At 38.4% G+C, this 16,050-nt stretch overlaps 1 protein-coding gene across 1 annotated transcript; it reads left to right on the top strand.

Annotated features, from left to right (window-relative positions):
- Window positions 1-1,439: 1,439 nt before the first annotated feature.
- Ccdc196 (coiled-coil domain containing 196) lies at window positions 1,440-15,904 on the top strand. Its single transcript, XM_052186783.1, has 9 exons — window positions 1,440-1,486; window positions 1,588-1,740; window positions 2,911-3,007; window positions 7,141-7,218; window positions 7,378-7,461; window positions 7,920-7,979; window positions 8,375-8,516; window positions 15,440-15,495; window positions 15,779-15,904. The coding sequence occupies exons 1-9, from the start codon at window positions 1,440-1,442 to the stop codon at window positions 15,902-15,904; spliced, it is 843 nt and encodes a 280-aa protein (XP_052042743.1).
- The last annotated feature ends 146 nt before the right edge of the window (window positions 15,905-16,050 follow it).

The following is a 16,050-nucleotide window of genomic DNA, read 5'->3' as shown; positions in this document are numbered from 1 at the left end:
GAAGATCAAGCTGCTCATCTGCTACATATGTGCAGGGGGCCGGGGTCCAGCACGAGCTCACTCTTTCATTGGTGATTCAGTCTCTGATAGCCTCCAACAACCCAGGTTAGTTGACTACTGGTCTTCCTGTGTATCCTCTTCAGATCCCTCAATCCTTCTTCCAACTCTTCTGTAAGACTCCTCAAGCTCCATCAAATGTTTGGATATGAGTCTCTATATGATGGGTGGAGCCACTCAGAGGACAGTTATGCTAGGTTCCTGTCTGCAAGCATAAAAGAGTATCAATAATGTTAGGATTGGTTCTTGCCTATGGGATAGGTCTCAATTTGGGGGCAATCATTTGTTGGGCATTCCCTCAGTCTCTGCTTTGTCTTTTCCCCTGCACATCTTGTAGACAGGAGACACTTTGGGTCAAAAGTTTTGTGGGTAGGTTGCTGTCTTATCTCCCTCTACTGGGAGTTCTGCTTGGCTACAGGAAGTAACCACTTCAGGATCCACATCCCCCACTGCTAGGAGTCTCAACTACAGTTGATCTTAAGTGTCCAGAAGGTGTGTAGTTCTAATGCAGGTAGAGTAACAGAATCAGAACTGATGTGTGGAAGTGAGCTTAGGAAGTATATAGCCTTCCAGAAAAGAACCTGACTGGGAAGACACCTGACAGTGCAGATCTTTCCAGACTGTACCTTCTCCTTATATGCTCAAATACTCTTTCCCTTTGATATTATATCAAAGTTTTGTTTTGTATTGGCTGGGTTAGTTTGGAAAGACAGTCTTGCTACATAGCCCAAGGCTGCCATGAACTTTCAATCCTTTTTTTGCCTCTGCCTCCCTAGCACTAGGATTATAGGTGTGACTCACCACACCCAGATGGCAGATGGAGATTCAAAGATTTGGGGAAAATGACTATGGTTCACCCACTGATCCATTACATCATAGAGTTTGCCAGTTTAACCTGTGTCCATTTTAAAATGTTGGTTAGAGGTGTTTTCCTTTCCCAAGACTCCAGAAACGGGTGCTGTTATCTTTGTATCCTTTTATCACTCACAAAGGTCTGTTGCCATAGTGTTGATGAGTTCTTTTGGATAAATCACCATTTTTTTAGTCTAAGAGCAATTTTATAATGTAAGCACTCTTGCCTTGGTGACTCTATCCTATTCATTCAAAGGTTTCAGAAGAAAGCTATGGGGTTTTGGCTAAACCTAAAACAAGAATTAATATTGTAGTTAAGTATTTTCAGTCATCAAGTAGCTACTGATGCTACTTAAAAGTATCTTCTGACTTTGTGGTCTTGGAGCCATTGTGACCTCGAGCTGTAGCTAAAATCAGTCCAATGCAATAGGAGCTTCAAGAACAACTCAAAAATGCTGTCTTAACTGAATGGGGAAAGAAGGCACATATTTTCAAGAAGACCTCTTTATTGTTAGGAGTTTCCCTTCAAGATGACAAGTGGCACAAACTCTTCAGAAACTGGCTTGTCCTCAAAAAAGTGAGTCTTTGGTAGGGGAAGCCAAATGGCAGCTGCCTGGGAGGAGAAATGGCTGTTTATTTACCCAAGCTACAGAGATATTATTGTATCTGTTCTCACAGAAATTCTAAAATATATGACAACTACTTGAAAGAATTGAACGAGGACTTAAAGTTAAGGAAGCAGGAGCTTCTAGAGATGCTGAAACCTCTGGGAGATAAGAGCAATCTCTTATTGCAGAAGGTAATGGCTAACTTGGAGGAAAAACAAAAGAGGTAAGGGTCCCTCTTCAGTGTCTTTGAGATAGAACATCTGTAGAATGCAACTACCATAGGCCTAGTACTAAGTATCATCGGTTTATTTTATTTATAAATTTAGACAATCAGCTCCATTAGAATGTAAAGAATTTCACACTATAAAATCAAGACAAATAGGAACCCTTCATTTTGTTTTTGAATAAGTATGACTTGGTCCTTAGCTATGAAGCTACAGTTACTCTGCCCATGGTGCCCATCCATGGAGCAGGTGAAGGCCTCTAATAGCATAGCCCCATCATTATTATACTGATCACTGATACTTTTGCTTATTTATGTTGGTAGAATTACTTTAAGGTAAACACTTGCTCTTCCTATATTCAGCAGAAAAGTGATGGTTTCTTTCTGAGCCTAGGAGCTCTTTGGGTTAGGGAGATGAGAATTTAAATCTTTGCTACAAAGTTGTTCTTAGCAACTTTCAAGACTCTGCTTCCTTTTTAATCACAGGAAATATCACTTCAGTTGATCTGTCTTCTTTCTATACCCTTACAGTAAGCACTTAAGAAACTCAGATTTGGGGAGAATAAAACTCAGCAAGAAGTAGTCAAATATCATCTGTTTGTAAACCAGCAATGTAGACTTCTCTTGGAGCAAGAGAGCATGTTAGATCTGCACTCTACTCAGATACAGGGAGGAAAAAGGGATAATAGCACAAACACAAATTAATGATTGCCTTTAAATAGTATCCTTCTCACAGTCAGACTTGATACTAATTCTTATATGGATATTCACAGGGGTAGAAGGAAGCAGACAGATGTGTGATGGGAATAATTCTGGAATTAATTTGAAAGATGTCAAAAATTTCAATTTCTTCTATACAGAGGCAGAAACACTCCTTCCCTCAAGTGATACACTAAAACATTCTTTTCAGAGGGTGGAATGCACTTTCACTGGCTGTTAGAGACCTAAGGTTTGAATATTAAAGAGCACAGGATGCATTACTGAGCTTATACCTTCAACTAATGTCAATTAGGAATGGAATCATCCCAGGGATACTTTCAGTGTTCAGGATCTCTCTAATTCCTGAGTTTTCAGCCTCCATTGAACCTCCATGAAAGAATACTTCTTGGCTGATTGCAGATATTAATTTTACCTTTTAAATATATACATAATTATTTCTCTCTTTTCTAGTCTGCAGATCATGAGGCAGATCATGGCAGGGAGGGGATGCGATGAATCTTCAATCATGGAGTTCATTACAGAAGCAGAGGAGATGAAACAAAACCTGGTGAGATATTGTTAGTAGATACTAAGGGCATAACTTATTTTTATTTTTATTTTTATTTTTTTTGGATTTAGTTTTTTTGAGACAGGGTTTCTCTGTATAGCCCTGCTGTCCTGGAACTCACTCTGTAGACCAGGCTGGCCTCGAACTCAGAAATCCACCTGCCTCTGCCTCCCAGAGTGCTGGGATCACAGTTGTGTGCCACCACTGCCCGGCTAGGGCATAACTTCTTGAACCACTGTTTTCTTTTCTTTTTTATTATAATTTTTTATTTTCTATATTCTTTGTTTACATTCTAAATGATTTTTCATTTCCCGGTTTCCCCCCTCCCCATAAGTTCCCTAAGCCCTCTCCCCTCTGTCCATTCTCCTATCAACCCCCTCCTACTTCTCTGTCCTTGTACTCCCCTACAATGCTGGAACAAGCCTTTTCAGTATCAGGGACCTCTCCTTCCTTCTTGGGAGTCATTTGATGTGTGAATTGTGTCTTGGGTATTCAGAGTTTCTGAGCTAATGACTGAGTCTGATCAGTGACTGCATTCCATGTGTGTTCTTTTGTGATTGTGTTACCTCACTTAGAATGATATTTTCCAGATCCAACCATTTGCCTAAGAATTTCATAAATTCATTGTTTTTAATTGCTGAGTAGTATTCCATTGTGTAAATATACCACATTCTCTGTATCCATTCCTCCACTGAGGGACATATGGGTTCTTTCCAGCTTCTGCCTATTATAAATAGGGCTGCTATGAACATAGTGGAGCATGTGTCCTTATTGCATGCCGGGGAATCCTCTGGGTATATGCCCAGGAGTAATATAGCAGGGTCCTCCAGAAGTGTCGTGCCCAGTTTTCTGAGGAACTGCCAGATTGATTTCCGGAGTGGTTGTACCAGTTTGCAATCCCACCAGCAGTGGAGGAGTGTTCCTCTTTCTCCACATCCTTGCCAACACCTGCTGTCTCCTGAGTTGTTGATCTTAGCCATTCTGACTGGTGAGAGGTGAAATCTCAGGATTGTTTTGATTTGCATTTCCCTAATGACTAAAGATGTTGAACATTTTTTAAGGTGCTTCTCAGCCATTCGAAGTTTTTTGTTTAGCTCTGTATCCCAATTTTTAATAGCGTTATTTGGCTCTCTGGTGTCTAACTTCTTGAGTTCTTTATATATATTGGATATTAGCCCTGTCAGATGTAGGGTTAATGAAGATCTTTCCCAATTTGTTAGTTGCCATTTTGTCCGCTTGACAGTGTCCTTTGCCTTACAGAAACTTTATAGTTTTATGAGGTCCCATTTGTCAATTCTTGATCTTAGAGCATAAGCTATTGGTGTTCTATTCAGGAACTTTCCCCCTGTGCCCATGTCCTCAAGTGTCTTCCCCAGTTCCTTTTCTATTAGTTTCAGTGTGTCTGGTTTTATGTGGAGGTCTTTGATCCACCTGGAGTTGAGCTTAGTACAAGGAGATAAGAATGGATCAATTCCACATTCTTCTTCGTGCTGATCTCCAGTTGAGCCAGCAACATTTGTTGTTGAAAAGGCTATCTTTTTTTCCACTGGATGTTTTCAGCTCCTTTGTCAAAGATCAAGTGACCATAGGTGTATGGGTTCAATCCTATTTCATTGATCTACCTGCCTGTCACTGTACCAATGCCATGCAGTTTTTTTTTTATAATTACTTATTTAAGCATCAGAATGCATAATTGATGACTTTATTTATTAATTGATTTGATTTTTTTTAATTTTCTGCTTGCCAATCTGCTTTGGTATAGATATTGATTTTGTTTTATTTCTTTTTTTTATTTATTTTTTATTCGATATAATTTTTTTATTTACATTTCAAATGATTTCCCCTTTTCTAGCCTCCCACTCCCCGAAAGTCCCGTAAGCTCCCTTCTCTCCCCCTGTCCTCCCACCCACCCCTTCCCACTTCCCCGTTCTGGTTTTGCCCTATACTGCTTCACTGAGTCTTTCCAGAACAAGGGGCCACTCCTCCTTTCTTCTTGTACCTCATTTGATGTGTGGATTATGTTTTGGGTATTCCAGTTTTCTAGGTTAATAACCACTTATTAGTGAGTGCATACCATGATTCACCTTTTGAGTCTGGGTTACCTCACTTAATATGATGTTCTCTAGCTCCATCCATTTGCCTAAGAATTTCATGAATTCATTGTTTCTAATGGCTGAATAGTACTCCATTGTGTAGATATACCACATTTTTTGCATCCACTCTTCTGTTGAGGGATACCTGGGTTCTTTCCAGCATCTACCATGCAGTTTTTAACACTATTGCTCTGCAGTACTGCTTGAGGTCCGGGATACTGATTCCCCTGGAAGTTCTTTTACTGTTGAGAATAGTTTTAGCTATCCTGGGTTTTTTGTTATTCCAGATGAATTTGAGAATTGCTTTTTACTGCTTTCATATACGAAAATACTCATCTCTGGTCTTTGATGCTTCAAACTTGTATCTCTTTGATCTCTTCCTGGATCTGTGAAATCCAAGGTGATGCTAAGGAAACCAGGTTGGCTGATGGAAAGAGCAGGGACTACTTAGCAAGATTCCAATTTTTTTTGTTTGCTTTTGTTTTTCAAGACAGAGTTTCTCTGTGTAGCCTTTGCTGTCCTGGATTTTACTTTTTGACTTTAAAAAAAGGTTTAATTTAGTAGTTGATGAATATAAGAATATTAACTCTTGTCATTTCTAAAGGATTAAAAACACCTATTAAGCTCTGCTCTACCCTTTGTCTCTGTGTCTCCTTCTGTGGTTATTTTGTTCCCCTTTTATACAAAGGACAAGAGTATCCATACTTTGTTCTTCTCTCTTCTTGGGCATCATTTGATCTGTGAAATGTGTCTTGGGTATTCCAAGCTTCTGGGCTAATATTCATTTATCAGTGAGTGCATACTATGTGAGCATACCATGCTCACAATCATCTGTAATGGGATCTGATGCCCTCTTCTACTGTGTCTGAAGAGAGCAATGATGTACTAGTATACATAAAATAAATGAAAAGATCTTTTAAAAAAAAACTAACGATCTAAGCTCAAGACTTATTGTATGAGAACATCTTAGAAGTTAAGTATTACTACTGATACATCTCATAAACACCATAAAAAGTTACTGTTTGAAATAACTCTTTAACCACCATCACCACCACCATCATCATCAAAATCATATTTTAGTTTCTGTATGAAATGCAAGGCCTACGCAAAGCCTACTTACTGCCTCCTTTGTGGTTTACTGTGTCTGTGAATCCCTTTTCTACCATTAAACAGTTGTTTTTTTTTTCTAACCTTAATAGTCAGACAAACACATCTGATTGTTTGGCTCTTCCTCTTCTAATTAGAAAAGAAAAACAAGATGGTTGGGAAGGAAATGGAGATGCTATGGACAAGGTGTGCCTCTAAGGATCTTAAAAGTATTGTCCTACACACTAAAAAGAAATTCTCATCCTCTGGCCTCTCACACTGATTTTTTATGTCATGCTTCCAGAGATGCTCTATTTGCACAACAGTGATATTTTTAAAAACATTAAACGTGTTTCAGTCATCTGATAAAAACCGTTTACAACTCACCCTACTGTGACTGGCTTTCTTTTATTTAACCCCAGTCATGATATTGTTCGATATCAGCTTATACATTTAATTACATTGATTTTTTAACTCACTTTTGGTCTCTATGTGTGATGATTCCTACTTAACCTTTATACAAGAAGAAATGGAGAAGAGTAATATTCACAATGGCTAACAACACAGGCTTTGGAGTCCAAAAGATCTGGTTTTATCTCTAGTTCTCTGTACTTCTGTAGCTGTATTACTGTAATCAAGTGGTTTAACCTTTCCAAATCTCAACATCATCAATGATAAGAATAATTCCCAGGCTTGTGAAGATTAAACATGAAGGACTGTAATGTAGTAGTGCGAGTAAGTAATGAGGTGAGACACTTAACCATCAGTTGCATATTATATGGATCCACTTAATAGTCATTATTATAAGGAACATTAAGGAACCATTTTGAATCCCCTGTGGTAGGTGTGCAATTTCTATTTTGAGCCCTGAGAAGTTGCTGACTGGCAGGAACCAAAGGCCTTGACTTCATAATTACCACTGATTTAAATCTTTGCCAAAATGTGTCTCCACAGACATTTGAGTCAGATGAGCTCCTCCATCAACAGAAAGAATTACCAACAAAGTCCAAAGCCGACATGCAAGACGAAAATGTGAGTGGACTTAGAGAAGTTCATGCCATGGCCCTTCAATAATCAAGGCTTATTTAGGGATCTAGTCTTTGGAGATATATTTGATTTCTGGTCTGCTTAAACACTGTATTTTTCTATCTGGACTTAATGTATTCCTTCATTTCTTATCTTTCCTATCAGGCTCAGAAATCCCCCTTATCACTTTGGAAGACCAGGAGCGAGCCAGAGACATCAGATGTCGACAAAGTGGGAGACTTAAGGAAGGTAGACAATCATTCTGAGCAGTAGTGGCTTTTGGAACTGATATATAAATCATTAATCTGTTTAACATGTTGTATGCTCCTAAACTGATGCAAATTTTATAAATAATGTGGGATATTATATTTATATTAGACTTGCATTACAGGTTCCTACAAAATCATATTAGTTATCCTAAAATGAGAAAACCCATACCAACAATGACAGTCCCATACATATTAAGCACTTGTTAATTTATCCACCTCATCTTCCCCAAACAATTCATTCACAGAAAATGAAGTGTTCATTCAACTCTTAGCTTCTAGAAAATGCATTATATGGGAAGGTCAATTAAGACTGAGAAATAAAAACCAACCTAACAGTGAACCCATACTATAATTTTGTATAAGGTTGTTTCAGGCTATTGAAAAAACTGATTTTTATCTCAATTTACTTTGTCACCCAGAAGGTCTTTCTTCCACCAGGAAAAGCAACAGAGGAAAATTAAATGGGTCAAATATGAGGAACAACCCAACGTCCTTCAGGTACTAAGCTTTCCAAGGCTGGTCATGGGATATATTTGTTCATACAATGAAAAGGCTTTTAACTTCATATTGTTAAGGCCAATCCTCCCATCCTCGTTGTTTGTTAAGAGAACAAAAGAATTATGTGAGAGAGCTGAAGGCACTTATTTCTGGATTTGCTTTGAATATTTTTGAATATTCAATATTCAATATTTTTGTATAGTTTTGAATAACCACCTCTTCCCATGCTTTTGATTTTGTACTACTTGAAATTATGGGAAAACAAAAAATTCCATCTTCTTAATTCTAAAAGACAAAACCCAAGGGCTTTATTTTAACATCTATATAAAGAAACCTAGGCAATAGTACACTTAGAAAAATCAGTGTTATCGGTGTTGGAAAATGTCCTCTTTCAGAATGGCTTTCATGACAAAGTGATTGAGCTGAAAACTGAAGCCTTGAGGAACTACCAGAAGACCAATGACTTAAAATTATCACTGTACCTACAACGCAATTTTGAGCCAAAGCAAGAAGCTTTGAATCTTCTGAGGCCTCAAGGTGGGTAAAGTATCATAGGTGCATAGTTTGAGCTTTTGTTTTGTTTGTTAACACTGAAGGTCTTATTACTTAACAGTGAGCATCAGTTTCTGGCATACAATTTAAGTTAAATGTGGTATAAATAAAATTTTCTCTATTCTTATTAATAGTGGTATTTAAAAGCTGTTGAACTAAGATAAAGAATCTTTGTGGAAGAAATTAAGTATTCCTTTGTAAAGATAATATACCATATCCTTAGACTATGTGGATAATAATATTTGACATTCAAAAAAAATAGTTTCTTTTCCACTTTACCCCTATCCTAAGAAATAGAATTGATCTCATAAGTCACATTGGAATAGACTGTTTCAGAGCTGAAGGTATAGGAGATAGACAGTTGGTGAGGGCTCTGAGTTCACTAATTCAGATATTTTTCTGGAAATGTCCTTGATTTCCCCATATCAAAGATTTTATGATATCATAGAATTACAGTATTTCATAAAAGGTAAAGGTAAGAATCTATTAATCTGAAGTCTATATTTTAAAAAGGGACATGCTGTAGAAATTCTAATCCAAGAATGGCAATGTCGCAGTAACTATGTATGTAATTTCTTCTCAGTCTTAGTCCATAAAGAGCTTGAATGTCTTATAAACATTACACACAACTCCTATGACCAAATATAGATGAGCAAGCCAAAAAAAAAAAAAAAAAAAAAGGAAAATAAGTTGGTCAAAAACATAATGTATGATAGAAGTGCTATTTAGTGGAGGTAGGCTATAAATGTGTTTCTGGAATTCACCAGGAACTCTGGATTGTCAGGGTTCACAAAGTGACAAACTATTTCATTAGGACAAATATCAATGTTCATGTTACTGAGACCTAGGAGTGATTTCTCCCCCAGGCCTTCAGAATGGGACAGGGCTTTACTATGGAATAACCATAGTCAATTTCTTCAATATTTCCAGAATATCTAAATTCCCCAGACTGTTTCTTATCTGTTCCTTGAACAGGTCATTATTTTTTTTTATTATTCGATATAATTTATTTACATTTCAAATGATTTCCTCTTTTCTAGCCCCCCCACTCCCCGAAAGTCCCGCAAGCCCCCTTCTCTTCCCCTGTCCTCCCACCCACCCCTTCCCACTTCCCCGTTCTGGTTTTGCTGAATACTGTTTCACTGAGTCTTTCCAGAACCAGGGACCACTCCTCCTTTCTTCTTGTACCTCATTTGATGTGTGGATTATGTTTTGGGTATTCCAGTTTTCTAGGTTAATATCCACTTATTAGTGAGTGCATACCATGATTCACCTTTTGAGTCTGGGTTACCTCACTTAGTATGATATTCTCTAGCTCCATCCATTTGCCTAAGAATTTCATGAATTCATTGTTTCTAATGGCTGAATAGTACTCCATTGTGTAGATATACCACATTTTTTGCATCCACTCTTCTGTTGAGGGATACCTGGGTTCTTTCCAGCATCTGGCAATTACAAATAGGGCTGCTATGAACATAGTAGAGCATGTATCCTTATTACATGGTGGGGAGTCTTCTGGGTATATGCCCAGGAGTGGTATAGCAGGATCTTCTGGAAGTAAGGTGCCCAGTTTTCGGAGGAACCGCCAGACTGATTTCCAGAGTGGTTGTACCAATTTGCAACCCCACCAGCAGTGGAGGAGTGTTCCTCTTTCTCCACACCCTCTCCAACACCTGCTGTCTCCTGAATTTTTAATCTTAGCCACTCTGACTGGTGTAAGATGAAATCTTAGGGTTGTTTTGATTTGCATTTCCCTAATGACTAATGAAGTTGAGCATTTTTTAAGATGCTTCTCCGCCATCCGAAGTTCTTCAGGTGAGAATTCTTTGTTTAACTCTGTACCCCATTTTTTAATAGGGTTGTTTGGTTTTCTGGAGTCTAACTTCTTGAGTTCTTTATATATATTGGATATTAGCCCTCTATCTGATGTAGGATTGGTGAAGATCTTTTCCCAATTTGTTGGTTGCCGATTTGTCCTCTTGATGGTGTCCTTTGCCTTACAGAAACTTTGTAATTTTATGAGGTCCCATTTGTCAATTCTTGCTCTTAGAGCATACGCTATTGGTGTTCTGTTCAGAAACTTTCTCCCTGTACCGATGTCCTCAAGGGTCTTCCCCAGTTTTTTTTCTATTAGCTTCAGAGTGTCTGGCTTTATGTGGAGGTCCTTGATCCATTTGGATTTGAGCTTAGTACAAGGAGACAAGGATGGATCAATTCGCATTCTTCTGCATGCTGACCTCCAGTTGAACCAGCACCATTTGTTGAAAAGGCTATCTTTTTTCCATTGGATGTTTTCAGCCTCTTTGTCGAGGATCAAGTGGCCATAGGTGTGTGGGTTCATTTCTGGATCTTCAATCCTGTTCCATTGATCCTCCTGCCTGTCACTGTACCAATACCATGCAGTTTTTAACACTATTGCTCTGTAGTATTGCTTGAGGTCAGGGATACTGATTCCCCCAGATTTCCTTTTGTTGCTGAGAATAGTTTTAGCTATCCTGGGTTTTTTGTTGTTCCAGATGAATTTGATAATTGCTCTTTCTAACTCTGTGAAGAATTGAGTTGGGATTTTGATGGGTATTGCATTGAATCTGTATAGTGCTTTAGGCAAAATGGCCATTTTAACTATATTGATTCTACCGATCCATGAGCATGGGAGGTTTTCCCATTTTTTGAGGTCTTCTTCCATTTCCTTCTTCAGAGTCTTGAAGTTCTTGTCATACAGATCTTTCACATGTTTGGTAAGAGTCACCCCAAGATACTTTATACTGTTTGTGGCTATTGTGAAGGGGGTCATTTCCCTAATTTCTTTCTCAGCCTGCTTATCCTTTGAGTATAGGAAGGCCACTGATTTGCTTGAGTTGATTTTATAACCTGCCACTTTGCTGAAGTTGTTTATCAGCTGTAGGAGCTCTCTAGTGGAGTTCTTTGGGTCACTTAGGTAGACGATCATGTCGTCTGCAAATAATGATAGTTTGACTTCTTCCTTTCCAATTTGTATCCCTTTGACCTCCTTATGTTGTCGAATTGCCCGAGCTAGTACCTCAAGTACAATATTGAAAAGATAAGGAGAAAGGGGGCAGCCTTGTCTGGTCCCTGATTTCAGTGGGATTGCTTCAAGTTTCTCTCCATTTAGTTTGATGCTGGCTACCGGTTTGCTGTATATTGCTTTTACTATGTTTAGGTATGGGCCTTGAATTCCTGAACAGGTCATTATTATAAAAAGTATTTAATAAGATGGAGCAACTTAGAATAACTTGGTCCAGGCATATAGCACTCAACCTTTGTTAATAGATAAAATTAGGAAAATTGAGAAAAGCAGGATTGTCTACACATACTCAGGCAGAATTCCGCCCATATTTTCTTCCCACCTATATTTTGAGAAGAATTGGACAGCAAGAAGTTGGAAAGAAAGAACCTGGATGCAGTAAGTCATTAATATACAAAAATTAAGAGACAAAGGTGCAGTACGAGAAAAACAGAAAGCTCTGTTTTTATGCCATTGAAGATTAGCCAAAGATCATGTCAAGGGATGCATAGAGTAACGAAAGAGTTCTTTAAATTCCAGATTTGACTCAGCCGCTCATTAGTGATGCCATTCCATCTGAGTGTCTCAGGAGACTCCCCTACACAGAGACAACACTGAATCAGTCTGAACTGCAGCAGCCCACAGGTCCACACTTTCGTTCCCTTCTTCTTCACTCCTAGCAAACAAAGTGATAGGTTTCTATAGTGCTCAGCTACTCTACATTACCACAGCCATGGGCAGAAGAGATGCACCAATCCCGTGTTTTACTGGTTGCATATATGCTCACATATACTCAAAGTCTTTTGGTTTATTTGAGCCCACATGCATCTGAAATCCAACAGTCACAGATTTTGTTATGTTGACTTATTTATAAACTCTAGTTTTTTATTATTATTTAAAAAATACATGCTAGTTCTTATCATTGGTGTGTTGGTAGTTTTTTGTCAATTTGATATATAGAGTTATCTGGGAGAAGGAAGTCTCAAGTGAGAAAAGTGTTCCCCTCAGATTGGCCTGTAGACAAATCTTTTAGGGGCATTTTCTTGATTAATGGTTGATTTGGGAGGGCCCAGTCCTCTGTGGACAGTACTACCCCTGGGCCAATAGTCTTGGGTTATAAAAGAAAGTGGGCTGAGCAAGCCAGGAAACAATTTTCTTCCATGGTTTCGGCTTTAATTCCCAACTCCAAGTTCCTGCCTTGAACTCCTGCTCTGATTTCCCTTCATGGTGGACTCTAAAGTCAGATACATGTGCTGTAACCCCTATACAACACAGGAAAGTTATTTGATTTCAATTTTTTCTGTATCTAATATTTACAGACACCACAGGTAACAGGGCACTTTAACAACCTCTTGCTTTGTATAACCCTTCCTCTGTAAGATCTGCAAAACACAACAAGAAACAAACTCAGAAAACCAGGCTTCTGTATCCACAGTTAAAGCTCAGGTTCTGGACTGAATGACACAATGGTAGTATTAAAGTTTGATTTCTTATGTCTCTTCCAGCCCTAAAAATTATGATGGGAATCCAATCTTAAATAAGGCTGATTTCAGAATATTTACCAATGGGTTGGGAGGCCTGTAATTATGTATTTAGTCCGGTAGGTGGCACCAACCACATTAAGCCAAGACCATAACAAATGGTAATTCAGGAAATGTGAAATGCTGTAGGAGACTGGCTTTCTATTTATCCCTAGGACAAAATGTGCCACATTTATAAGCCAAATGAAAAATGAAGAAAACAACCTTTTGATGTTTTGTGGCATGCTATATGGCATCCAGATGTATTACTCGCAGCCTTGATTAAACGGTAAACATGGTGTTCTATTGTGCAACCCTCAACTATTATTATTCCCCTCCCTGAACTTGTTCACCCCGTTCTAAACAAAGAAACAAAAAAACGAAAGCAACTGCCTACTTCCTCCATAATTCTAACATGTTTTCTCTTTACTACAAATAAATTAGGCAATTAGGGCAGGGGAGTAAAAGTGGGTTGGGCTATTACACAAGCACCATTTGAAGGTTGAGTACTCAATAGCCCTTTTGGATGGTGTTCTGGTTCCTCTAGTTTTCAAAAGAACTGAATTGCTTAAACTTGGCTTAGAGGAAAGTGGCATGTGATCTTGGGCACACCTATTTCGCAAATCAGGCAAATACAGTCTTTCCATTTCAGATATTTCCAAATAGAAGGAAATTTTCCTCCAAGCATGGCCAAAAATCCTTTGTCCCCTGCACAGTGTGCTATCTGGCCGAGTTAACAGTGCCTTCTCTTTTGTTGACAAATAATAAAGACTTATTACAGTTCAAGCAGTCCCTACGTGGGGAGTTCCCTGAGGCTTGGGAGTCAGCACCTCCAGCACCAGTCTGTGCTCCAGGCACATGATATCCAAGAGAGGGCCTTTCTACTGTTTACACTCCGGGATAAGTCTTTACTTCCCCCACCCCACAGAGCTATGGCACATGTGAAAGGGTTTACGTATAATTTGGCTCAGGGTTTGTGTCAGCCCTCCTTGCTTATGTCAGACTACGTAAGACTGCAGTTTGTGACCTTCATTAATCACCTATTACAGAGAGCACTAAGCAATCTAAAATTCAGATGAGTTGTCTTCAGTAATAATCTTCAGTACTACGTAACTGTGATACGATACTTGATTTTGACCACCCCTCCCCCATATCCAAGGCTCTTAGCATTTCTTTGAGCTGAGAAGATACAGAAGGTTCTCCTTAGAAGAACCTGAAGGCTGGATTTATTTGCGCTACATTTATAATTGACACTGAAGCTCGGGGAAGTGGGAAGTAAATATGCCTGGGAACCTGTTTACTCACCAATCCTCTGTTCTGAAAGCAAGTTAGTCCTCTCACCTCTCACCGTTCCTTCCCTTCTTTAATTTCTCCTCCTGGTGGCTAAAATTCTGGGGTGCAGAGACAGAAACCACAACTAGCTCAAATCTTGATCTTTCAACAAAGTATTGCTCTTAAATAGTCTATAAGCCTTGAGGCAACCTGAGCCCTTTAAACATTAAAGTGGTATTTGTGATATTAACAGATGGTGAAACTAATTTGTCATTTTTTTGTTGTTGTTGTTTTTGTTTTTCATAAAATCTTACAGAAGTTCAGGCAGGAAGAATAAAGTTAGGTTTTTTTTCCCTAAACAGAGTTCAGTAAAAAATTTAAAAAGCAATTGCATCCTCACTAAGACAGTTTTAATGGGTGACAATGATTCTACCTGTTCACACCAGGAGAGAGGAGGATGTCTTTGTGGGGTTTTCAGTTTTTATAAGACATATGAATTTCAGCTAAGCAATGAATAATTATTGTTTTTTTTCAAATTTTACATGGAACATGAACTAAAAGTTACTACTGTGTACTAAAATTCCAATTTAACAGGATTCCTTTAGTTTAGACCTAACCTAGACATGCTTGCCATGAAACACCCTACGATTGTCTCTTTCTTGCCTCCTGTTTGACAGCCTCTATATTATTCATCCTGCCTCTTCTTTAACTTGCTGAGCCCCCCCACCTTTATACTTTGGGCATTTTTTACCATGTGAACACATTGTGGAATATATGCTTGCATAGTGTACCTATTTGGAGTTGGTTTATCACCCCACTTCTTTCAAATGTTCGAGATTCATTTCTGCAGGCTCTCAAAATGTTTAAAATGTTTTTATTTATATGTAATTCTGAAATGAATTTTTCCACTACAGAACAAAAGCTTTCAATAGAAAAAACGGTCTACCACTACAAATTTAAATTTTCCCCTAATTTTCTAAAACAACAATTTGAAACTTCCTATCAATGCTATTATTAGTCTTACAGTTATACAATTAAATAATGCCAAGATGAATGTTAATAGACCTCACTTTCCAAATGTTTTCCTTCAGGTAAAATGGGTACTACAACTATGGAGAGAGCAACAACCAAAAGAAATGAACTTGATATGGTGAGAGAATAACTTTCAAAACAACAAAACCACTCCAATTTTAAAGGGCATAGGTAATGGGTATAAATTTTTGCACATTTGTTTATACATTTCTCAGTCTGCTTTGGCCATGCTGAGAATCCAGCCCATCGCCTTGTGCATGGCAGCCAAGAGCTCTGTTGTAAGCAACAACCCCAGCCCTCTAACACATTTACTACACTTTCTAATTTATGATTGTTTAGATTTGCAAACACCTGTTTTAACTTTGCCCTCTCTTCTTGTTCTTCTCCTTCTATTTTTAAAAAGAATCCCAGGATCAAAGAACTACACAGAACAGCAAGGAGGAACTAGAGAAAGTCAGTATGGTGATGTAGGGCAGAGGCTCTCTTCTCTGAAGTCAATGCCAGACGAAGCTCTGAAGGATTAGAAGGCTTTCACTACATTTGCTTTGGACAGATTTGAAGACTAGGTACAGCCTTTGTGTTCACTAAAATCTCTCAAACCTTTATTTTAGTTCTGTTCTTCCATGCTACCACCAAACTGGGGGAGAGATGGCGCACATTTTGGTCCTAA

Source organism: Apodemus sylvaticus, chromosome 6 (genome assembly GCF_947179515.1).
Source record: "Apodemus sylvaticus chromosome 6, mApoSyl1.1, whole genome shotgun sequence".
NCBI lineage: Eukaryota > Metazoa > Chordata > Mammalia > Rodentia > Muridae > Apodemus > Apodemus sylvaticus.
The sequence above is the reverse complement of the archived record's forward strand: the minus strand, read 5'-3'. Positions and strand labels throughout refer to the sequence as shown.

Coding starts and splice junctions, on each gene's coding strand:
- Ccdc196 (XM_052186783.1), top strand. CDS start 1,440: ATGACAAGTGGCACAAACTCTTCAGAAACTGGCTTGTCCTCAAAAAA. Junction 7,219..7,377: donor CCGACATGCAAGACGAAAAT/GTGAGTGGACTT, acceptor CTTTCCTATCAG/GCTCAGAAATCCCCCTTATC. Junction 7,980..8,374: donor AACAACCCAACGTCCTTCAG/GTACTAAGCTTT, acceptor GTCCTCTTTCAG/AATGGCTTTCATGACAAAGT.